General features: G+C 41.6%; 1 protein-coding gene across 1 annotated transcript in view; it reads right to left on the minus strand.

Moving 5' to 3' along the window:
• PUS10 (pseudouridine synthase 10) overlaps positions 1–25,054 on the minus strand; it is a gene marked incomplete at both ends in the record, with an annotated part of 65,152 nt that overhangs the window by 585 nt on the left and 39,513 nt on the right. Inside the window, 11 exons of the mRNA XM_080711369.1 lie at positions 2,310–2,409; positions 4,784–4,926; positions 8,398–8,515; positions 11,292–11,347; positions 11,441–11,517; positions 12,616–12,672; positions 17,444–17,569; positions 18,816–18,901; positions 20,795–20,859; positions 23,871–23,916; positions 24,679–24,740. Of these exons, the coding sequence (XP_080567495.1) occupies positions 2,310–2,409; positions 4,784–4,926; positions 8,398–8,515; positions 11,292–11,347; positions 11,441–11,517; positions 12,616–12,672; positions 17,444–17,569; positions 18,816–18,901; positions 20,795–20,859; positions 23,871–23,916; positions 24,679–24,740 (936 nt within the window). The remainder of the gene's footprint in view (positions 1–2,309; positions 2,410–4,783; positions 4,927–8,397; positions 8,516–11,291; positions 11,348–11,440; positions 11,518–12,615; positions 12,673–17,443; positions 17,570–18,815; positions 18,902–20,794; positions 20,860–23,870; positions 23,917–24,678; positions 24,741–25,054) is intronic.

Consider the following 25,054-nt stretch of genomic DNA (forward strand, 5'->3'; position numbering starts at 1 on the left):
AGCCCGGAGGTTAGAAGGGCTTCCAGGAACCCCAGTACCACCAAAAAATAAATAAATAAATAAATAAAAAGTGTGAGGGGTGTGTGTAGCTCAGAAGTAGAATGCCCCTGGGTTCAATCCCCAGTACCAAAAAATAAAATGAATTGTTATTTATGGGTACAGTAGCAAACAAATTCAAATTCCGGTAGCTACATCAATTTTCCCTCAAAAGTCCCAGCAACTTCCATTCTTCTGATCGTTTTCATTCTATGTTAGAGTCATACGTAGCTTACTTGTGGGGCCACAATATGAGAAATGCACAACTAGCTGATTCCGTCATTGTGCAAACATCATAGAGTACTTACTCAAAACGAGGCAGCTACGTCACTAGGTGCTAAATCTTATAGAATAGCCACGCATGCTGCCCATCACTGATTGAGCATCATCATGCTGTACTCTAGGGTCTGTAGACCAATAGGCTTGTTTGTAACTGGGTAACTTAATGTGAACTAAATGAGTAGAAAGATCACCTGGAGCTCTCAAAGGACTAAGGATCTTATTTTACTTCAGTAGAAGTAAAATAAGAAGTAAAATATATATGTACTGGGGTTCCTGGAAACCCTTCCACCTCCAGGCTACACTCCCAGACCTATTTTATACTTTTTATTTAGAAACAGGGTCTCTTAAGCCAGCGCGGCTGGCTTGGAACCTGCACGATCCTCCTGTCTCTGCCTCCCAAGCGCGGGGATTACAAGCGTGCGCCACCACGCCCGGCTAGGATATTTGTTTTAAAATTCAATTCAAGTCTAGCTTAGTGGCATGAGTCTGAAATCCCAGTAGTTGAGAGGCTGAGACAGGACGATCACAGATTTGCGGATAGCCTCAACAACGTAGTGGAACTCTCAGCAACCTAATGAGACCCTGTTTTAAAACAAAGGACAAAAATGGCTGGAGCTTATAGGTAGTAGAACGTCCTTGGGTTCAATGCCCATCACCACAAAAAGGAAAAAAAAAAGGCTTAAAACCCAATTCATCTTTATCTGTGCTTACCTTCATTTTGCTCTTTGAGAACAAAACTTTCACATTATAGTAGGAAAACCATTTTGTCTCCACATAAACAATCACAGTTCAGAAGTGTCAAAGCACACCTTGTTTTAACTACCCTATAGGACCTATTTTAAGAGAAAGCTTAAAAAAATCCACTGTATTCATGGTTTATTGTTTTTGTGGTATTAGGTATTGAAACCAAGAACATTCTATCTCCAAGCTACACCCTCTGACCTATCTATCAATCTATCTACTGATTGACTGATCGATCGTACTGAGGATTGAACCCAGAGGCATTCTACACTTCCACCCTCCCCTTTTTTTAAGGTACTGGGGATGGAACCCAGGGACATTCTACCTCCGAGCTACACCCCCAACACCCTATTTTTTATTCTTTATTATTTTGAAACAGGGTCTCACCGAGTTTCAGAGGGCCTAAGTAGCTGAGGCTGTCCGCGAACCATGATCTTCCAGTCTCAGCCTCCCAAATGTTAGGATTACAAGTGTACGCCACCATGCTCGGCTCCCCCAGCCCTTTTCATTTTTTATTTTTGAAATAGGGTCTAACTGGGGTTGATGAGAGTCTTAACTACTTGCTGAGGCTGTCTCGAGCCTGTGATCTTCCTGTCTCAGCCTCCCAAGTGCTAGAATTATAGGTGTGTGCCACTATGCCCGGCTTATTTTATTTTGAAATAGGTCTTACTAAGTTGCTAGGGCCTTGCTAACTTCCTGAGGCTGGTCTTGAACCTGCAATCTTTGTGTCTCAGCCTCCCAATTACTGAGATTACAGGTATGTGTCACCACACCTGGCTTACCTTAAATTCTTTATGGAATGAAACATTACAGGAATAAACCCTCTTGAGTAACAAAGGGTATATGAAGGTCACTTACAACTTTATTCCTTTGTTTAAAGTTTTAATCTGATGCAACTCAGTGAGACCCTGTTTCAAAATAAAGAACAAAAAATAGGGCTGGGAGTGTAGCTTGGAGGTAGAACAGCCCTGGGTTCCATCCCCAGTACTGCAAAAAATAAAAAAGAATCTGATGCCATATGTAAAACAGAATTAATAAATTAGTTATATATTTATACAGATCATAGATGAGATCTTGTATTAAAAAAATTCAGAAAACAGTCCCTCCCTGCAATACAATGTTACTGTGAGATTTTGCTGTTTTCAAATACCTATGAAGGTGGTATTGCTCTTTGGTTTAATGCCAAAGGACATTAACTTTAGCTGAATTCAATTTGCAAAAAATGTACACTCCACAATAAAATGATTTACCTCCACATCCAGCTCAAGAATGTCTGCAGTCACATTCATCAGAGAGCCAATGTTTGGTCTGGTTCTCCCAAAGTCTCCATGCACAAATTCTTTAATGTAGCTGGGGTCTGTTTAAGGAAAACATGAAGGTACCCATCCAATACCAACTGTCTAGTGAGAGTTGACAGGTGAGAGGGAAAAGATAAAAGGAGAAATGTTACAGAAGAGGCTGTTTCGAGCTCTGACTTCAGAGGCTCGGCTTGGAGCATAAGTGAAGGCAAAGCAGTCCCTTCCAGGCTGGTGGCAACAACGGCATCAGCGCCTGGGACCTATATTTACGTTGGACTTCCTAAAGTCATGGCTGTCTTTTTTCTTCACCTCATCTTAAATTGCCAAGGTGTGAGATGGAGTTTAATAATTAGTTATAATTCAGTGCTTTAAAAATGGAGGTATGTGGTCGCACATGCCTGTAATCTCAGTGCTTAGAATGCTGGGATAAGAGGATCACAGGTTCGAGGACAGCCTCAGAAACATAGCATGACTTTCAGCAACCTAGTGAGACCCTGTTTCAAAACAAAAAATAAAAGCTGGGCGTGGTGGTGCACGCTTGTAATCCCAGCATTCAGGAGGCTGAGACCAGAGGATTCTGGTTCCCGGACAGCCTCAGCTACTTAGTGAGGCCTTCTGCAACTCAGTGAGACTCGGCTTCGAAATAAAGAATAAATAGGGCTGGGGATGTAGCTCGGAAGTAGAATGCCCCTGGGTTCCATCCCCAGACCAGCAAAAAAATAAAAAAATTAAATTAAATTAAAAAAAAATAAATATAAAATAAAAATAAACTGGGGGTAAGGGTGTAACTCAGAGGTAAAGCACCTTCGGGGTTCAATCCCCAGTACCATCCTCTCCCCAAATGTAGGCAGAGCCAAGCTTGGCGCACACACCTGTAATCCCAGTCCTTAGGAGGCTCAGACAGGTTCAAAGTCAGTCTTGACAACTTAGGAACACCCTGTTTCCAAATAAAAAATAACACGGGGGTTGGAGTGTAGCTTGGAATTAGAATGCCTGGGTTCAATCCCCAGCACCACAAAAAAAAAAAAAAAAAAAAAAAAAAAGCACAGACCTATAGTCCTACTACCTGTGAGGCTGAGGTATAAGGCGCCCGTGAGCCCAGGACCAGACCGACCTGAGCAACACAGGAAGACACTTTCAAACAGGCGCCATGCCCTTCTATTGCCTGTTTGATCATATGGGCAAATGTTTGAAATGCTAAAAGGACCCAAATGGTCATGAATATATGACTTGCAAACTAAAGACATCAAATGAATCAATCAGGAGTATTTTCTGAGTACTTACTATGTGCTTAACACTGTGTAAGACACTAAAATTAACTGAAATATAAATACTTTTCTTCATTTTGTGCTGGGGATTGAACCCAGGCATTCTCTGAGGTACCCCCGGCCCTTTTTAATTATTATTTTTTTAATTTTGAAACAGAGTCTCACTAAATTGATGAAGCTGGGCTCAATCCTGCAATCCTGTCTCAGCCTCCCAAGTACTGAAATTATAGTCATGTGCCACTAAGCCTGGCATATTAATAACTTTAAAGTTAACTGTGGACTGACTTACCTGATAGTTTAAAACGTCATTTTGGAAAACATAAATTCAAGCTGGGCATGGTGACGCACGCCTGTAATCTCAGCATTTGGGAGGCTGAGACAGGAGGATCACGGTTTGGGGACAGCCTCAGCTACTTAGTGAGGCTCTCTGCAATTCAGTGAGAACCTGTTTCACAAAGTAAAGAATAAAAAGTAGGGCTAGAGTGGGGCGTGGTGGTGCACGCTTGTAATCCCAGCATTCGGGAGGCTGAAACTGTAGGATCAAGGTTCGTGGGCAGCCTCAGCTACTTAGTGAGACTCTGTTTCAAACATAAATAAGCCGGGCGTGGTGGCACACGCTTATAATCTCAGCATTTGGGAGGCTGAGACCTGGAGGATTGTGGCTCGCAGACAGCCTCAGCTACTTAGTGAGGCCCTCCACAACTCAGTGAGACCCTGTTTCAAAATAAAGAATAAAAAATTGGGCAGGGTGTGTAGCTCGGAGGTCAAATGCCCCTGGGTTCCATCCCCAGACCTGCACACACACAAAAAGAATAAAAACTAGGGCAGGGGGTGTAGCTCAAAGGTCGAATGTCCCTGGGTTCCATCCCTAGACCTGCAAAAAAAAAAAAAAAAAAAAAAAAAAAAAAGTAGGGCTGGGGGTGTAGCTCAAAGGTAGAATGCTCCTGGGTTCCATCCCCAGCACAAAAGAAAAGGAAACAAGGAAGGAAGGAAACAATTAATAGGGAAAAGCTACCTTAAAAAAAAAAAAAAGTAACAGATTCTTCTCCAATATACTTTCCTTAATGCCTCTCAGACCAAGTTGGACCTGTTTTCTAAGGGCAGATTCTCTCAATAGGGCTCTGGCCAGATTACTGGAAGGCAGAGGTGAATGGATACGTTCCAGCTTGAGTCTTCAGGTAGAGGCGGAAATGATGCTCATCCACATAGTGTGTCTCCATGGAGTGAATGACTCGCGTCCGCACGGCCAGCGGCCGGCGATGCAGGACCCGCAGAGGTGTTTTCTGGTCGATCTTTAAGTCCTGGCAGAGGGGTGAGGGGAGCACAGTGAGAGCGCGGCCTCCCCGTGAGGTCTGTCTTAGCACCTGTACCGTGCCCAGCTCGTCACAGATGTGCTTTGGAGGACTCCATCCGTCACTCACAGGGTAGGAACTAACCAATGCCAGCGTAAACTGCGTCCCCGTAGGTTCAAACTTGGTGCGACTTCTCACACCTACTTCACAGTAATTCATTTTCTGGGCCCTGCTATCCTCACCATAAAAAAGGGCTTGGAGGCAATCCTCAAGGTCTTTTCTGCTCTGGATTTAACAACTGGTTAGAACCCTGGAGTTCCACCTTGCCCTTTACTTCAACAGGGCTCTTCTAGAAGACAGTGTTCTTACCTTTGCTTCTTTTGTGTTTGGTTTTTTTTTTTTTTTTTGTCAGAAACAAGAGTGATTTATTAGGAAGGAAAATATAGGAGCAAGCACAGAAATAAAAATAAACAATCACATCACACTACAGCATGCTATATACGGTAATATACACTTCCCAAATCAGAGTAAACAGCATCTGGCATCCTGGGCTGAGAAGTCTCGGCAGGCAGCCAACCTTCAGGGTCCTAACTGGAATGGTCCCAGGCACAGTTCAAATTCTACCCTCACCCCAAGAATAGACCTCACAGTCATCCCCGGGGAGTATTCCATGTTCCCAAGGAAATCACCAGCTTGGGAAAAGAGAAAATCACCTCCCCTAAGTGTCTACAATACCAAATATCCTTGGGATTTCTTTGCAGCTTAATTCCCAGTCTATCTTGACTACTTATTTCATGGGTTGGACAATTATCCATACACACACTAACAATACATAAGTTATAAGTTATATGAATATACTTTTGGGGTACTGGGGATTGAGCCCAGGGACATTCTACCTCCAAGCTACACCTCCAGCCCTATTCCATTTCTATTTGGAACAGAGTCTCACTAGGTTGATGAGAGTCTCACTACTTGCTGAGGCTGTCCTTGAACCTGAGATCCTCCTGTCTCAGCCTCCCAAGTACTGGGATTAGAAGGGTACACCCCCATGCCTGGCTGCAAATATACTTTAAATTGCCACAATTTACAAATCTTACCTTTGTTTTCTAACCCAACAAAGCAACAGACTAATGAGGGTTTCAGGCTGGGGTAAGACACAGCTGTCTGCAGAAGTATGCATGTCTTAGGGGAAACCATATACCAATTTTCTGGGGTGGTTTTCTTGTTTTTATATGAAAGCTATAATCTTAAGTTGCGTCACTGTTTGACATTTCAATATAGTAATAACAAATAAGTGTGTACAGTAAACCAAGGTCTCTCAATATATGCTAGGCCAGCTTGAGAAAAATAATGCTGCCTGTCATTTAACGATTCAAGCCGGGCGTGGTGGCGCATGCTTGCAATCCCAGCATTTGGGAGGCTGAGACAGGAGAATCATGCTTCTAAGACAACTTTAGCTCCTACTTAGTAAGGCCCTTTGTAACTCAGTGAAACCCTGTTTCAAAAAAAAGAATAAAAAATAGGGCTGGGGGTGTAACTCAGAGGTAGAATGCCCTTGGTTTCCATCCCCACTACCACAAATATATACATATTGGGGATAACCAAAACTCTATCGTAGGTTCATAAAAGCTCTTGAAATCTCTATGATTTCTTGTTGGAACAACTCTTCCTAATTTACATGATGAGTGCCTGAAGCCCTGCTAAGAAAAGACAAGTTTCTGTGTGGCCTCCCTTCCATCAAGTCCTCTACTAAGGAAGAAAGAACAAGTTCCGACAGAGCCCACACTTGAAAGGTGCGAGTGCTTCGAACAGAGCCACAGTCAGCGGCCCCTCCTACTGCTTTGGATTTTAAGATTCTAGAATTCTTTGATTTTAGATGCATTTTGTTCTGCTGGGATGAGCTCTGTCCATAAGGCTTGACTTTAGCCAAAAGACCAAACAGTAAAAAACAAGGCTGCAGTTTTAAGATATCTATAAAGACACAGCCTCCACTTTAGAGTACAGAAACAGCTGGCCTGTACATAAACTCGCGGACAGGCTCAGCTACTTAGTGAGGCCCCTTGCAACTCAGACCCTGTTTCAAAAATAAAGAATTAAAAATGAGGGCTGGGGGGTAGAATGCCCCCTGGGTTCCACCCCGGTACCACCAAAAAAAATAAAATAAAATAAAAAAGAGTGAAAAAAGAGTGCTCTTCTCCGGGCTTCTTTACCTCTGCAGAGTCAGTCAATGGAATACAAGTGGAGGTGCCAGACCCACCATTGTTTCCAACAGGGCTCTGAGATTAACACCCGCTCATGTATCTCTCTGGCCTATTTGTTTTTAGCCAACAAGAGATAAACACTAAGTAGCCCCATAATACTGAGTTGTCAGAAACAGTATTTTTTTCTTACAAGTAGGTTGCCCTTTAAAAAAAAGAGGGAACATGGGCAGGGGTTATAGCTCAGAAGAGCATCTGCCTAGCATGTTTGAGGTCCTGGGGTTGATTCCCAGCACTGCAAAAAAATAAAAAGAGAACAAGGGCAAATCTGAAGTGACTTCTTCTCAGAATAGGAAAGCAACTCAGTGTTTATTTTTATTATGCCAATAGGAATATTTAAAAACTGAAAAGTTACTGGAAAACAACTAGTCATGTTAGTTTACTTGGGAGGTGGATGACTGCAAGAGACCCTTTGACCATTAATCTGAACCTGTAAAAGTCATGTTTCTGCATTATTCTGGATTAGCTACATGGCCACCCCAAACTATGAATCTTTTTCTTTTATTCATGTTGTGCTGGGGATTAGACCCAGGGCCTCCTGTATACCAGGCAAGGCTCTACCACTGAGCTGCATCCCCAGCCCAAATAAGTTTTTTTTTTCTTTTTGTTTTTGTTTTTGGTGGTACTGGGGTTCCTGGAAGCCCTTCTACCTCCGGGCTACACTCCCAGACCTATTTTATATTTTATTTGGAAACAGGGTCTCTTGAGCCAGCGAGGCTGGCTTCGAACCTGCGTGATCCTCCTGTCTCCGCCTCCCAAGCGCGGGGATTACAAGCGTGCGCCACCACGCCCGGCCCAGATAAGTTTTAATTCATGCTTATTTTTTACAGATGACCAAACATAAGTAACAGCATTGCTGAGTGTTTTCTATGTGCCTGGTACTAAGAGCTTTATATAACTAAACCCATTTAATTCTTTTAACTAGTTTTACAGGTGAAGAAATGGAAGCATAAAGAGGTTAAGTAGGTTGTCCAAAGCCACACAACCTAGGGGCACAGTTGGGATCTGCAAGTAGGCGAGCTGTCTTCAGAGCCGCTCTTACTCCCTGGCAGCCCTGCCTTTGCAGCAGATCAGATGGAATGCCCAGCCATGCAACCAGTAAACAGCGAGCCAGGTCTCAGAGACCCCAAAGCCCAAGCTCTCTGACCTTCTGGTAAAACTAGAAGACAGAGGGCCCTTCTCCAGAAAGCATAGAGACTAAAAACAGGAGCACTTAAACTACCTTTATATCATTTAGGAACTGAACGTCTTCCTTCTGAATTGCTCTGTTTGTCCATATTAAGGCACTGTAGGTCTTGGTCTTTTCTTCTTCACCTTCTTTCATATGTCCTATTGCTTCTCTAAAAACAAAGAAAGTTTGCATGAATATGTATATTCTTTAAAAGCCTTGCACCAAATTTCTCTTTCTTTAAAAATAGCTGTTAGAAGCTGGGTGTGATGGTGCACACTTGGGAGGCTGAGACAGAAGGTCACAGGTTCGAGGACAGCCTCAGCAACTTGTGAGGCTCCCTGTAACCTACTAAGACCCTGTTTCAAAATAAAGAATAAAATATAGAGCTGGGAGTGGAACTCAAGGGTAGTACGCCCCTGGGTTCTCTCCCTGGTAACTAACACACACACACACACACACACACACACACACACACACACACACGAAGCTGTTAGATAAAATTTACACTATTTTCCTATTTTTAACTCTAGAATTCAATGACTTTTAGAATGTTCACAGTTTTGCTATCACAACTTAAATTTTTTTTTTTGGTGGTACTGGGGATGAAACTCAGGGACTTCTACCTCCAGGCTATACTCCCAGACCTATTTTATATTTTATTTGGAAACAGGGTCTCACTAATTTGCTGAGAGCCTCACTCAGTAGCTGCGGCTGGCTTCGAACCCGTGTGATCCTCCTGTCCCAGCCTCCCAAGCGCAAGGATTACAAGCGTGTGCCACCATGCCGAGCTCACAACTTAATTCTATGATACTTTTATCACCCAAAAAAGAAATTCCATACCCATCAGCAGTCACTTCCCATTCCTTCTTTCCTCTAACCCTAGACAACCACTGACTAACTTTATGTCTCTAGAGATCTCCCTATTCTGAACATTTCATATAAAATAAAATCATACAGTATATGATGTTTGGCGACTGGCTTTCTAATGTCCTATTTAACTTTCTAATGCTTTCAAGGTTTGTCTGTGTTGTAGCCTGGGTCTGTACTTTGTTCTTTTTTATTACTGAATAATATTCCACCATATGGATAAAGAGTGGTCTTCCCTTATTCGTGGTTTCACTTTCTTTGCAGTTTCAGTTTCCTATGGTCAACCACGGACCAAAAATAGTACATGAAAGCATCCTAAAAATAAGCATGGTTTAAGTAACTTCTATTGCCATAATTGTCCTATTTTTTGCTACTGCTGTCCTAGTATTATTGCTAATCTCTATTGTACCTCATTTATAAATTAAATTTTATCATAGGTATGTATGTATAAAAGAAAAACATGGGACAGAGTTCAGTGTATGCACAATCTCAGGCACCCAGTGAGGTCTTACAACGTGTCCTCCACGGGTGACAGGAAATTAAACGCATTCCCATAGGGCCGGGCGTGGTGGCGCACACTTGTAATCCCCGCGCTTGGGAGGCGGAGACAGGAGGATCGCACAGGTTCGAAGCCAGCCGCGCTGGCGTAAGAGACCCTGTTTCCAAATTTTAAAAAATATATAAAATAGATCTGGGAGTGTAGCCCGGAGTTAGAAGGGCTTCCAGGAACCCCAGTACCACCAAAAAAAAAAAAAAATTAATAATAATAATAATGATGATAATTTTAATTTTTTTATTTTTTGCAGTACTGGGGATTCAACCCAGGGGAATTCTATCTCCAAGCGACACCCCCAGCCCAGTTTTTTATTCTTTATTTTGAAACAGGGACTCACTAAGTTGCAGAGGGCCTCACTAAGTAGCTGAGGCTGGCCTCCAACCTGCAATCCTCCTGTCTCAGCCTCCCAAGTACTGGGATTACAAGTGTGTGGCCACCATGCCCGGTTGCCTTTTTTTAAATTAACTGATTAATTATTTCATTTTTGTGGTACTGGGTATAGAACCCAGGGACATTCTACCTCCAAGCTATACCCCCCACCCTATTTTTTATTCTTTATTTTGAAACAGGGTGTGAGTTGCAAAAGGCCTCACTAAGTAGCTGAGGTTGGCATTACAAACATGCGCCATCAGGCCTGGCTTTTTATTTTTGAAACAGGCTTGCTAAATTACTATGCATTGACCTCAAACCTGCAACAATCCTCTTGTCTCAGCCTCTCAAATACTATGATTTTGTGTGTGCAATCATGCCTCATTTACTCCATCCTCCTTTTTGTGTGTCTGCGTGTGCTAGAAGTGTCACTAAGTTTCTCTGAAAACCTTGTGAAGTTGTTGAGTCTGGCCCTGAACCTGAATCCTCCTGTCTCAACCTCCTAAATACTGAGATTATAGGTATATGCCACCATACCCAGTTTATTTCCCCATTTTTAATTAGAGTTTTTATATATTCGGGGGGGCCATTCCCTTATCAGATACCTAATCTGCAACTAAAACTTCCCTTTTGAAATCATCGGCAAGCCAGGCGTGGTGGCGCACACTTGTAATCCCAGCATTTGGAAGGCTAAGACAGGAGGACTATGACTCAGGGACAGTCTCAGCTACTTAGTGAGGCCCTTGCAACTCAGACTTTGTTTCAAAATAAAGAAAACATAGGGCTGGGGGTGAAGATTAGAGGTAGAATGCCCCTATAGGTCCCACCCCCAGTACCACCAAAAAAAAAACCCAAAAAACAAAAAACAAAACAAAAAATCATCTTCAAGGCAGGCATGGGTACCTGCCTGTTCTTGGCAAAAAAAAGTCCACCTGCTTGTACTTTCCAGGTACTTGTAATCCCAGTACTTGGGAGGCTGAGACAGGAGGATGGGAGGTTCCCAGCCAGCCTCAGCAACTTAGTAAGACCATTTCAAAATAAAAAATAAAATAGGGGTGGAGGTATAGCTCAAAGGTAGAATACCTCCGGGTTCAATTCTTAGTACCTAAATAAATAAATAAAATGAAATAATCTCCAGTGAGTCTACCCTTACCTTGTGACAAGCTGCAAATCACGTACTTGGATTTTATTAGATGACTTATTAATTTTCTGTAGTAGCAGAAAAAGGAAAACAGTTAGCAACTCTAGCTCAGTTACGGAATTACAGAAACACGACGATTTCCAGGTCACGAAGTGGTTTACCTGCTGAAGTTCCTTAATTTCTTGGGAAGTGAAATGTACTCTATGAGGATTCACCAGCTCAATTGCAAAGGGCCTTCCTGGCAGCACACACCCGTCATGAAACAGAAAGTGTTGATGGTGTTAACATTTGAGTTAATGTAATAGGGTTAGTAAGTGTGAAAACCTGGCTAAGCTCTAGAGGACTGAAAGTTCTGTGACAGGACTACATCTGGGGGAGGAAAGAATGTGTGAAAAGAACCAAAGGGCTTCTGGGGATGAGGAGCTGCTAAGCCCCAGCAGAGGCAATATGTGAAAATGACTGCTTTCCCAAAGGTCCATGAACAAGCCTGTGTTAATTACAAAATAAAATTCAAACAACCACGATTAAGTTGGTTACACTAACATAACGCTGTCAAATGCAGCAATGCCTAGGAGTACCAAGTTGAAATCCATCTTCCCTGCCTAATCCACTAGTGAAATGAATAGCTATAGTTATGCCAAGGGGGACTGCAGATCTCAAATGGCTCAGCATTAAGACTCATCTTCTTTCTTGTGATTCAACAGCTAAAATGAATGAAACGAATACTAAGAGAACTGAATTATTTTTTAAATAAAGATGATCATTTTGAAAACTGCTGGCACTTCTGAAGTATTATTAAATGGAACAATAAAATTTGGGGGGAAAGATCACAGATCTCCTCCTTAAGGCACATAAAAGTCCCTTTCAACTTAAAAGTATGCAATAAAGACAGCCTCTGAAGAAATGATTCCCATCAAGACATATATCATACAGTTTAAAAAGATAGCTCCTTGCTGGGTGTGGTGGTGCACACTTGTAATCCCAGTAGTTGGGAGGCTGAGACAGGAGGACTGTAGATTCGCGGCCAACCTCAGCTACTTAGTGAGGCCCTCTGCAACTTAGTGAGAAACTATTTTAAAATAAAGAATAAAAAATAGGGCTACAGGATGTAGCTCAGAGGTAGAATGCCCCTGGGTTCAATCTCCAATACCACCCCCCCACAAATAATAATAATAAATAAAATAAAGGGTAGCTGCATAACACGCGAGGCTTCCCCACTTGGAGAGGCTCTGGGCCCTGCTCACTTTAGTTCTAGGTGACTACAGTAAGCCTGCTATCTGAAAAGGCTGCTAATCAGAAAGTTAGTTCTAGACAGGAGATGCTGATACAATCTTACCATTTCCTAATGTTCTCACATCTACATCTTCTCTTCCAGAGGATGAGAAATTAAAACCTTTGGGGGAAAAAAATCAGAGACATAATAGCCCTGAGATGTTCGTTTCCAACCTATGGTAAAAACCCCCATCGAAGGTCCTGAAGAGTCTACAAGACAGTTATTATCAGTCTACAGGATAGTTATCATCCCTAATCCAATCCCTGCTGAAAATAGTAACGCTAATAATAAACACAGCTCACTGAGCACTCGCTATGTGACAGGCACTGGGTAAAAACTATGCACACATTATTTTACTCAATCCCTATTATAACTTTATTAAGTAAGCTGGAAACAAAAGAACACCAAGCCTCAGAAATTGAGGTCATTTTCCCAAGGTCACATAGTTAAGCGAAGAGGTATTCCTGATGGCAAAGCCGACCCTCACTATCACCCCATGTGAATGCCAAACACAGTGCTAGCTGGAGGAAACCCGCCACCTACCTGGCAACCTGCTCATGGTAAAAACTCTACCACCACCATCACCATCATCGTTATTATTTTTGTTGTTTTTGTGCTACTGGGAACTGAACCCAGGGGGATTCTACCTCCAAGATACACCCCCAGCCCAATTTTTAAAATTTGAAACAGGGTCTCACTAAGTTGCATAGGACCTCACTAAGTAACAGAAGCTGGTCTCAAATCCAGTCCTCCTTTCTCAGCCTCCCAAGTACTAGGATTACAAGCATGCACCACCATGCCCAGCTACCATCTTTATTTTTAAAAGAAAACTAAAAAAAAAAATATGGTTTTGTTTTGTTTGTTTTTTTGGTGGTACTGAGGGTGGAACCCAGAGGCTTTCTACCTCTGGGCTATGCTCTCAGACCTTTTTTTTTTAATTTTTTTATTTGGAAACAGGGTCTCACTAAGTTGCTGAGAGCCTCACTGAGTGGCTGAGGCTGTCTTCGAACCCGTGCGATCCTCCTGTCTCAGCCTCCCAAGCACGGGGATTACAAGCGTGCGCCACCACGCCCAGCTAAAATATAGTTTTCTAAAGAATTAAATAGGAAAAATTTTGATTATAAAAAGCAAATACATTATATAATCAAATCTAAACTAAAACCATGATAAAACCAATGTACATCCCAAAATAAATGGAACATCATACTGCAAATGCTGGATGGGAATAATGGTTTTAAGAAAAATTACCCAGCCAGGCATGGTGGTGCACACTGTAATCCCAGCATTCGGGAGGCTGAGACAGGAGGATCGCGGTTTGTGGACAGCCTCAGCGAGTTAGTGAGAACCTTTGCAACTCAGTGAGACTGTTTCAAAATAATCAAAAATAGGGCTGGGGGTGTAGCTCAGAGGTAGAATTGCCCTAGGCTCCATCCCAAGACCACAAATAAAGAAAGGATAATGGTGCATACCTGTATTCCCAGCTACCTGGGAGGCAGAGGCAGGAGGATCCTTTGAGCCCAGGGGTTCAAGGCCAGCCTGAGCAATAGAGGGATATGTGAAAGAGAAGGGAGAGGTGAAGGGAGAGGGGAGAGGAAGAGAGAGGAAAGGGAAAGAAAAAGAAAAAAAACCTGCTGGGCGTGGTGGTGCACACTGTAATCCCAGCACTCAGGAGGCTGAGACCAGAGAATCACGGTTCTCAGACAGCCTCAGCTACTTAGGCCCTTTGCAACTCAGTGAGACCCCGTTTAAAAAAATGAAAAGACTGAAAAATAGGGCTGGGGGTGTAGCTCAGAGGTAAAATGCCCCTGGGTGCCATCCCCAGTACCGAAAAGAATAAAAAGAAAAGAAAAGAAAAAAGAAAAAAAAAACTAAAAGGCTTAAAAAAACCCATGAAAACAAGACTGAAGATTACACCTCAGCCCTCCTTCCTAAAATGTTTAGCTGTGAAGAAAATAGGATTTTACTCTTCTTTCACCCTTTGTTTGTTTTGGTGTTTGTCTGTTTTGTGGTACTGGGGATTGAACCTAGAGGCATTCTATCTCCCCTGGGTTCACCTCCAGCTCTTTATATATTTGAAACAGGGTCTCACTAGGTTGCTGAGTCTCCCTAAATTTCTTTTTTTTTTTTTGGGGGGGGTTCCTGGAAGCCCCTCTACCTCCGGGCTACACTCCCAGACCTATTTTATAGTTTTGAAACAGGGTCTCTTACACCAGCGTGGCTGGCTTCAAACCTGCACGATCCTCCTGTCTCCGCCTCCCAAGCGCGGGGATTACAAGCGTGTGCCACCACGCCCGGCGTCTCCCTAAATTTCTGAGGTTGGCCTTGAACCTACGATCTTCTTGTCTCAGCCTCCCTCCCAAGTACGGAGATTACAAGCATGTGTCCTTTCACTTCGCCCCCCACCTCCATACTGGGGATGGAACCCAGGGACATTCTACCTCTGAGCTACACCCCCTGCCCTAGTTTTTTTTATTCTTTATTTTTGAAACAGGGTGTCACTAAGTTGCAGAGGGCCTCAGTAAGTAGATGAGGCTGAGCTGGGAGTGGTGGTGCACACTTGTAATCCCAGCATTCGGGAGGCTGAGACAGGAGGATTGAGGTTTGCAGACAGCCTCAGCTACTGTTTAAAAATAAAAGGAGTAAGCCAGATATGGTGGCGCAAGCTTGTAATCCCCACACTTGGGAGGATGAGACAGGAGGATCGCACAGGTTCGAAGCCAGCCTCAGCTACTTAGTGAGGCTCTCAGCAACTCAGTGAGACCCTATTTCCAAATAAAATATAAAATAGGTCTGGGAGTATAGCCTGGAGGTAGAAATGCCCCTGAGTTCTACCCCCAGTACCACAAAAAAAAAAAAAAAAAGGACTAGCTGGGCACAGTGGCACACACTTGTAATCCCGGCATTTGGGAGGCTGAGTCCGGAGGATCACAGTTTGTAGACAGCCTCAGCTACTACTTAGGCCCTTTGCAACTCAGTAAGATCCTGTTTCAAAATAAAAGAGTAAAAAATAGAGCTGGGGGTGTAGCTCGGAGGTAAAATGCCCCTGGGTTCCATCTCCAGTACCACAAAAAAAAAAAAAAAAAAGAAAGAAAGAACAAGTAACACATAGCATTAATGCTATTAATCAGGGGTTTCAAACAACAAGGTTTTATCAGGTGACACAGGATTTGCTTTTCCTCAAATGGCTCTAAAAAGTCTCTTAAGCACACACTGAACACACAATACAATTTATTTATTTTTGTGGTGTGGTGATTAAACCCAGGGGCATTCTACCACCAAGCTACACCCCCACTTTTATTTTTTATTTGGAAACAGGGTCTCGCTAGGTTGTCAAGAGCCTCACTAAGTTGCTGAGGTTGGCTTTGAACATGCAATCCACTTGTCAGCCTCCCAAGTACTGGGATTGCAGGCATGCACCATCATGCCCAGCCACAAATGATTTTCTTTTCAATTTGAGGGACAGTAGTTTCTTGTTCAAATGGAAAATGGCAACAAGTCACCTTCATAAAAGATGTTGAAGGAGAAAACATAGAGCTATTTCAGAACCCTCTGGTAACTCTAGAGATAACAGGGGCTTCCTTGGGCCTAAATAGAACTTTTCACGGACAGGGAGTAAGGTGGCCCCAAAAGGCTCTGAAAGAGACTTTTTTTTTTTTTTTTTTTAGTGCTGGGGATGGAACCCAGGGGCATTCTACCTCCGAGCTATGCCCCCAGCCCTATATTTTGAAACAGGGTCTCGCTGAGGCTGTCCTCAAACCATAATCCTCTGGTCTCAGCCTCCCAAATGCTGGGATTACAAGTGCGCACCACCATGCCTGGCTTGAAAGAGACATCTTATGCTAAGCTTTTTATTTCTTTATAACTTGCTTTATAAAGTCTTATGAAATAAAGTTTATACATATTAAATGAATAGGTCAAACTCAATGCATTAATAAGACTTGAGGCTAAGATTTTAGAAAATATTAGGTTGCTAGGTTACTTTCTTCACCATTCAGTAAACAACTTTTAAAGGCTCAAAAAAAAAAAAAAGAAAGAAAAGAAAAGGCAGCCACCTCCCTGATAGGCAATTTTCTCTTGCCTCCTAACAAGTCAGAGAGCTGGAAGGGACAGCCACACCTCATCTAGATTATCTGCTTCTCAAAGCACGCTCATCAGATGTCTGGCTGGTCCCTCAAAAAGTTTCTAATTATGCTAGGAGCCCCGCTCCAAAAAGTGTCATCACTCCTTGCCTGTAGTTTTTTCTGATATATTACACGATTTCCTGCCATTGAAATCTTAGCCCCTTTCCTCTTTTCTAATCCTATGTGAAATCTTACAACTCTATGCTGCCTTTAACCTGACAGGCCTGTTGAGAAAAGGAGAACATAAACCTAACAGGACCTGACTCGTTCCACAAACTCCAGTGCATGGAATCCCTAGGAAACAAACACAAAAACATAGCACACACTGCCACGAGGTCTTTATACAATGCCCGTTCTAGGCCTGAACTTCATCCCAGCGCAGTACAGGTTAAGGTGGAAGCCCAGCATCTGCCAGTGACTATACTTGGACAAGTACTGGACACGGAAGCTGTGTTTTAATTTCATATTTCACAAAATAGGCTGAGGCTGCGGTGTGCCAAGGTTAAGGCCTAAGTGTATTCACTTAAAGCAGTTTCAATTGTTTTCAGTTTCCTACGAGAGCTTTTGAAAAAGACATCCTTGAGCACCTGGGTTAAAATCCAGCACAAGCCAGAGGAGCCCTGAACATAACAAACCCTATTCATAGAAAGTCTACAGCCCAAGGGACTAGACTTGGCAGTGGTAAAAAACATAGAAATCCTTCCTGCCACCACCAAGAAATCTATTCATGAGTGACAAGGTGTTTAAAATATGAATCTTATAACACTTACTCTCTGCTTTGAATACTGTCAACAGATGATCTGAAATTAATTCTTCCACTGAAGATTCAAGCTTCCTTTCTCCATCAATTATCCAAGGAGTTTGTGGTAGATTCCTGGAGTATTTATTATATCTCCCTGGCAAAGAAACAGCAGGTAGCCTGGATGGAATGTTGTGATTAACATAATAGAATAAGAACAAGAGAAGCAATGACTCTTAATGAAGGCCAAAACCCTAGGCGCTATGATATAAAACAAGGCCTATCCTTTAACTGTGTCACAGTCTAACTTGGGGAGCCAGTACATGACACCTGGGGATGATTAAATAAAGAGATTTAAAGTAGCAATAGAACAGATGACTAAAGGCGTGATACGAAGGATGCATCAAATATGAGTTTGAAAGAAATGCTCAATATACTGAATAATCTGGCTGGCTGACTGAACAAATTATCTAATATTATGGGACACACCAGGATCCTTAAAGCAAAGAAAAACTACCACTTTTACGTGTGATTAGTAATACTTTCAATGTAATAGTCATTGGTGATAATGTATTCCAAAGAATTCAAATATGGAAATTTTGAAGTTTTTTTAAAGTTAAAAACAAAAACTAAAAAAACCCTAAAAGACTCTGACTCATTGCTTTATGCATAAAGCTACACAAAGCCAATAGCTTGCACTGCCCTGGGGCAATCAAGGCTAGAGCAACTTCATTTCAATTACTACTATGAAGCAGCTATAACTTTTTCTTTTTTCCCAATCCTGGGAATGGAACCCAGGGGAGCTTAACCTCTGAACTACATTCCATCTCTTTTTAATTTTTTTTTTTCTCGAGACAGGGTCTCTCTGAGGTACCTAGGCTAGCCTTGAACTTGTAATCCTTCTGCCCCCTGTGTAACTGGGATTATAGGCATATACCACCAACAGCCAGCTAATGCAGCTGTAATATTCAAAACAAATATTATCTATTGCCACTTGGGAAAGTCAATGAAACCATTTTTTTCCAGGTAAAATCCAAGTATTTAGTCATTTGGGATATAAAATTATTTTTCAAGTTTGCGTTCCAAGTTATGAAACATCCTCTATGTGGCACTCTTTCTCTGTAAGTTTTGGGTCTCTACATCTGCCCGTATTCTACTTGTCCACTTCTGGTGCAGACGAGTAAAACCTGGGAAATTCACTTCCCTTTGACAAGGCATTGTAAATAACATATCACCTAAGGATTTTTATGAAAGTCTATAGGACCTAAAGTATATTGGCTATCAGTTCTATTTCTCAAAAGAGTAAACTAACCAGAACCTCATGGCGACACAGAAGTCAGTTGAATTGTTCAGAAAGGACAGTAGGTTGACAGTGCACATATATTCTAAACTAAATATTTTACCAGCCACAAAAACAGCACCATGAGCACATTCAATTTCAAGAACAGTGCAAACAGCCTTTGGTGAGTTTGGAGGACAAGGAAACTGCCTGCAAAACAAAATAAATTTTACGGCTACTATCTTCCAGACATGATATTGAATCACAAACCTAAGATGAATCAGCATTGAGACACACACAGAGCCCAAGTCTCTCAAGGACTACCCTCTCCCTAGCTCCTAGTGTCAGAACAAGGCAGGTCCTGCGGGCCTCCGGAGTACCACTTTGAACCAGGGGTCTGGTGTCATTGCTCACACTCGGGAGATTTTGTCTTCACAGATGCTAATTTCATAGCCTTGCGATTTGGGGAAACAATCCATGAACATGAGTGGAACCTGTCCAAGGTCTTCAAACACCTTGCCTTCCCTGGTCACCTGCTGGCTTACTTCCATGATCCTCCATTATCTGGGTAAGGTGGGTTGCAGTGAGTGGCCCCACCTGCGAAGCACGGACCACCCATGGGGAGACACCAGCTGGGGGAGGCTGCTCTATAGATTTCCCACTCTTCCTTCTCATTACAACTATGACCTTGGGAATTAGACCACAGAGCCAGAAAAAGCGAAATGTGTCTGACATTGTCCTCTCACTAAGACACTTTAACTGAGGACAGATGGGAAAGAACAATGTGTGGTGTCAATTTTCTGTTCAATATTTAGGAATTTACAAAGCCACAAACTGGAGTCTATCTGTAAATGACTAGATGTAGATTAGATGCATGGCTTAAAGCTTCCCAAGGTGCCCTAACAAAGAAATTCTTTAGAAACTCAGGAACCAATATATAGTCTTTCCTTTCTTTTTTTTCTTTTTTTTTTTTTTTTTTTTGCAGTACTGGGGATGGAACCCAGGGGCATTCTATCTCCAACTACACCCCCAGCCCTGTTTTTTATTCTTTATTTTGAAACAGGGTCTAAGTTGCAGAGGGCCTTACCAAGTAGCTGAGGCTGTCCTTGAACCTGAGGTCCTCCTGTCTCAGCCTCCCAAGTACTGGGATCACAAGCATGCACCACCATGCCTGGCTTACCTTCTAAATTTAATAAAAATATTTCCAGCAGGGTGTGGTGATGCACCCTTGTAATTCCAGTACTTGGGAAGCTGAGATAGGAGGATCATGCAGGTTTGAAGCCAACCTCAACTACTTAGTGAGGCTCCTAACAACTCAGTGAGACCCTGTTTCCAAATAAAATTTAAAATAGGTCTTAAGAGTGTAGCCTGGAGGTAGAAAGCCCCTGGTTTTCATTTGTAGTACCACAAAAATAAATAAATATAAATAAAAAATATTTTCATTCTGAAACTCATTTTTAGTCAGTAAAAGATATAAATCCTTCTTTACAATGCTACTGGAATTTATTCAAAGAAGGATAACTACAGTAATATTCCATTTAGTAAACAGATGCACTAAGAACTAAAATATGTCTTATATTTATTGTATTTCAGCATGTTTTAACAATTTTGTTTTTGTTTTTGTTTTAACAATTTTTTAAACAATTTATATTTCAGAAGAGGACACTGGTATCCAAAGAGGGAGTTGCCTAAGATTTCAACTAGGAACTAGTGAGTGGACATAGAGCCAGGTTCCTGACCCCCTCGCCAGTGCTAGTCTCATTACAGTAAGGAAATGCCCCTCCTCTGGACATGGACCACACTGGCAAATATAGGTTTAGTTATGTAATGGGAACAGCAGGGCCCATTATCTCTTTGGACATCAGTATCTTCTTTTAAAATCTAAAGAAGTTGGACTTGAGTCATTATCTAAATATTAATTTGACATTTATTGAATACCACTAGATGCCAGCTACTGCATCAGGAACTTGGGATATAAAGAAGACTAAGATACAGTCCTGGTCTCAAACACATTTAGTCTTGTCTTAAAGATAATGTAGATTATTTCAAACATTCCTTTTATTCTAAAATTCCATGTGTCTTCATTTCTATACTTCTACTTACTTGCGGAAATCCTCTTCTTTTATCTTATTCAAAGCTTTCATAACTGCCATTCTAGTAAATACCGACTATATAGGGGAAATGAAAAGAAAAGACATCTCATAATCTAGACAAGAAAACATCAGAGCTGAAACACAAAATGGTTTGAGAAACTGACTTTTTTAATTATTATTTTTATTTTTTGGTAGGTCTGGGAATGGAACCCAGGGGTATTCGACATCCGAGCTATACCCCCTGCCCCAGTTTTTATTCTTTATTTTGAAACAGGGTCTCACTAAGTTGCAGAGGGCCTCACTAAGTAGCTGGGGCTGTCTGCAAACCATGATCCTCCAGTCTCAGCCTCCCAAATGCTAGGATTACAAGCGTGCACACCACACCTGGCGAAACCGACAGTTTATATACCCCAAAGGAGAAATGCTTAATAATTTCAAGAAAATCAGTAAAACTTACAGCCTCATAATGTCAGTTTTATAATTTGGTCTATTCTATCATACAAGGCAGATCAAGCAGAACAGGGGTCCTTATAGCACTGTCCCACACTCATCTTAAAATGTGGCTGTCTTCAAATACAAAAATGATCAGCCTGCAGGAAATGTGCTTGACCCCCATCTTAACAGTTTGTCACCAAAGCCAATGATTTTTCTAAACCATAATCTGGAGAACCCTGAGGAATTCTATAAGGTATCAAATGGTAACAACTGAAAAATTAAGTGCCTGTTTGATAAGATGTGAAATTAGGCCCGAATCTCCATAGATCATCAATTTACTCTCAGCCATAAGACAAAAAAATAACATTGAGGCTCTACAACTCCCACTGCCTGCAAGGCATGGTATCTAAGATGCTTTGAAAAATATTTCCTTGCCCTATTATCAGAAGCTGGCACTTGCATATTTTTCCGAATTTAACAAAAAATAAAATTAAATCTTCAATATAGATGTACTTCACAGGCAGACTTCCTAAGTGGTGTGGCAAAGCAGCGAGCTGCAGCTGTGCCGACATGTCTGGCTCTCTAGTTCAAAAGGCCGCTGGGGAGGGCCTGCAACAGTGGGAACCCCAGTCCTTTGCCTCAAACCTGGAGTTTCATCCATTCACCTTAGAGTAGGAAACAAACTTGGCAATGTTATAGGTGTGCCTGAAAAGTAGCTAAACACTGCTTTAGACTTAGTCTGCATTTTTTTTTTTTTATGGTACTGTGGGTTAAACCCAGGGGCATTCTACCTCTGAGCTATACCAACACTATTTTTTGTAATTTTTAAATTGAACCTACGATCCTCCTGTCTCCGCCTCCCGAGTACTGGGATTACAGATATGCACCACCATGCCCAGCTCTTAGTCTACACATCTCAGGGTATTTAACAAGTGTTATAAACTTCTTCCACTAATTTTTTTTTTTTTTTTTTAGTGGTACTGGGAATGGAACTCAGGGGCCTTCTACCTCCGGGCTACACTCCCAGACCTATTTTATATTTGGAAACAGGGTCTCTTAAAACAGCTGAGGCTGGCTTTGAACCTGTGTGATCCTCCTGTCTCAGCCTCCCAAACGCTGGGATTACAAGTGTGCGCCACCATGCCCAGCTTCTTCCACTAATTATAAAAGGCTCAGTAACTAGTCAAAGCAAGAGGAAAGACCCAAATGTATCTTTGACAATAAACATATTAACAATCACTGAGCAAAATGAATGTCAGTAAAGCTATAGGAATGCCTCACTCTGTACAATACCAACTAAATAACAGGGGCATAAAGGCTGCCCCAACATCATGCCATGCCATCTATCCTGGCATAAAAGTACATGTTAATTAATTTTCTCATTAACATGAAAACCAATTAACATTAGACAGTAAAGGAAAGTTTTTGCATGCAGCCTAAAATAATTATACATGTTGAGTGTCACTAATCTGAAAATCCAAACTCCAGATTAGGGATGCTCAACCAGTAAAGTCTATACAAATATTCCAAAATCCCAAAGGGCTGGGGGTATAGCTTGGAGGTAAAATGACAGCAGGTTCAATTCCCAGTTCAAAAAAGACAAAAAAAAAATCCAAAGTAAGTTGATTTACCTAGGACAGTCTCTTACCCAGGATGCTTGGATAAGAAGCTACACCCCCAGCCCTTTTTCTTATTTTGAAACAGTATCACACTAAATTGCTGAGACTGGCTTTAAAACTGTAATCTTCCACTGGGCGTGGTGGCGCACGCTTGTAATCCCCGCACTTGGGAGGCTGAGACAGGAGGATTGCACAGGTTCAAAGCCAGCCTCAGCTATTTTTAGTCAGACTCTGAGCAACTTAGTGAGACCCTGTTTCCAAATAAAACATAAAATAGGTCTGGGAGTATAGCCTGGAGGTAGAAAGCCTCTGGGTTCCACCCGCAGTACCACCAAAAACAAAACAAAACAAAACAAAACAAACCACTGCAATCTTCCTGTCTCAGGATTACAGCTGTATTATATTTTTAAAACACTAATTTCTGAGCTGGGTGTGGTGGCACATGCTTGTAATCCCAGTACTTGGGAAGCTGAGATAGAAGGCTCACAGGTTCAAAGTCAACCTCAGCAATGTAGTGAGGCTCTCAGCAACCTACTGAGACCCGTTTCAGAATAAGAAATTAAAAATCTGGCTGGGTGTAGCTTGGAGATAGAATGCCTCTGGGTTCAATTCCCAACACTGGAAAAAAAATTAATTTCTGGAAAACACATATTACACAAAAGTTTGGGATGCTACTGATATCGACCATGGATTTTCCCTGATGATGTAAATTGGGGGAATAAAAGCTGAAAGTTGAACTTTCCCAAATGGTTAACAGTAATGTCACTGAAACACTGAATCTAAATTTAATGAGTCAGTGAAACAACCCAGGCACTAACACAAAAATGATAATATTTCTGTGTACAATTTCCTAGCCAGAGCCAAAGGTGCTGAGTTTTTTTTTAATAAAATAAAAATAAATGTAACAAACAGAAGTATTTAAAGATTGAGTCTTGGCCTAACAGAATTGCTACATTGCGAATACATATTCATTTTATTGCTAATTTGAATATTCACCTCAAATGAAACTCCCTAGAAAATAAGAATCCTTACCTGTTTGTTTTTGGCTGGCTTGAAACAATCTGGGCATATCGCACCTCTAGAATGAAATTCAAGTTAATATAAGAGGTCAGTGAGTTTACTGGGGGTAGAGGCTAATTCAGATATGTTTTATACAACTTTTCATACAACACGACCGCTAAACTCAGTATATCAGAGCAGACAAAATAAATCCCTCTTAACCTATCGCCTCAGAACCTTATATCAGAAGGCACCTTTTTTTTTTTTGGCGGTGTTGAGAATTGAACCCATGGGCATTCTACCTCCTAGCTACATCCCCCAGCCTTACTTTTTATTTTTTATTTTGAAACAGGGTTTCACTAAGTTGCAGAGGGCCTCACTAAGTAGCTGAGGCTGGCCAAGAACCTGAGATCCTCTTGTCTCAGCCTCCTAAGTAATGGGATTACAAGTGTGTGCCACCATACCAGGCTACAGAAGGCACATTTTAAAGCTACTAAAAGCCAGGCGTGGTAGCGCACGCTTGTAATCCCTGTGCTTGGGAGGCGGGGACAGGAGGATTACACAGGTTCGAAACCAGCCTTGCTGGCTTAAGAGACTCTGTTTCCAAATAAATAAATATATAAAAATAGGTCTGGGAGTATAGTCCGGAGGTAGAAGGGTTTCCAGGAACCCCAGTACCACCAAAAAGTAATAATAATAATAATAATAATAATAATAATAATAATAAAGCTATTAAAAATGACAAGTTCTAAAATGTTCATTAGAAAGAGAAACAATACTATTTTCATAAAGGCATGAACAACTTGACACAACTAACATTGTTGTTTATGTGGCAACTTACAGGAAGTGGCAATCCTCAACTGTTTCTGGGTGAGCAAAGACCACACTCACTTCAAACAGGCTCTAAAAATTACAAAGAGTTTTAAAATGAGCAAAAGGAAACTGACATCTAGCAACTTAAAAATGGAAACAGAAATTAACTCTCAAAAAATGACAAAACCAGAAAACAAACTCAGAAAAAAATGATAAAACCAGAAAACACTAAATGAACTTGGTCACAGGGCAGCTATAAGGGAAGGTGTTATATTTTGTTAAGTTCTAAAACTCAGACACTAATGATATGACCAAAACAGATTTAAAATAAATTTGTACTATTTTAGACAAATATATAACTTAGGCATGAAGATGAATGAGAATTCAGGGAACTAAAAAGCCAT

The sequence above is a fragment of the Muscardinus avellanarius genome (assembly GCF_963383645.1).
Source record: "Muscardinus avellanarius genome assembly, chromosome: 15".
NCBI classification, from domain to species: domain Eukaryota; kingdom Metazoa; phylum Chordata; class Mammalia; order Rodentia; family Gliridae; genus Muscardinus; species Muscardinus avellanarius.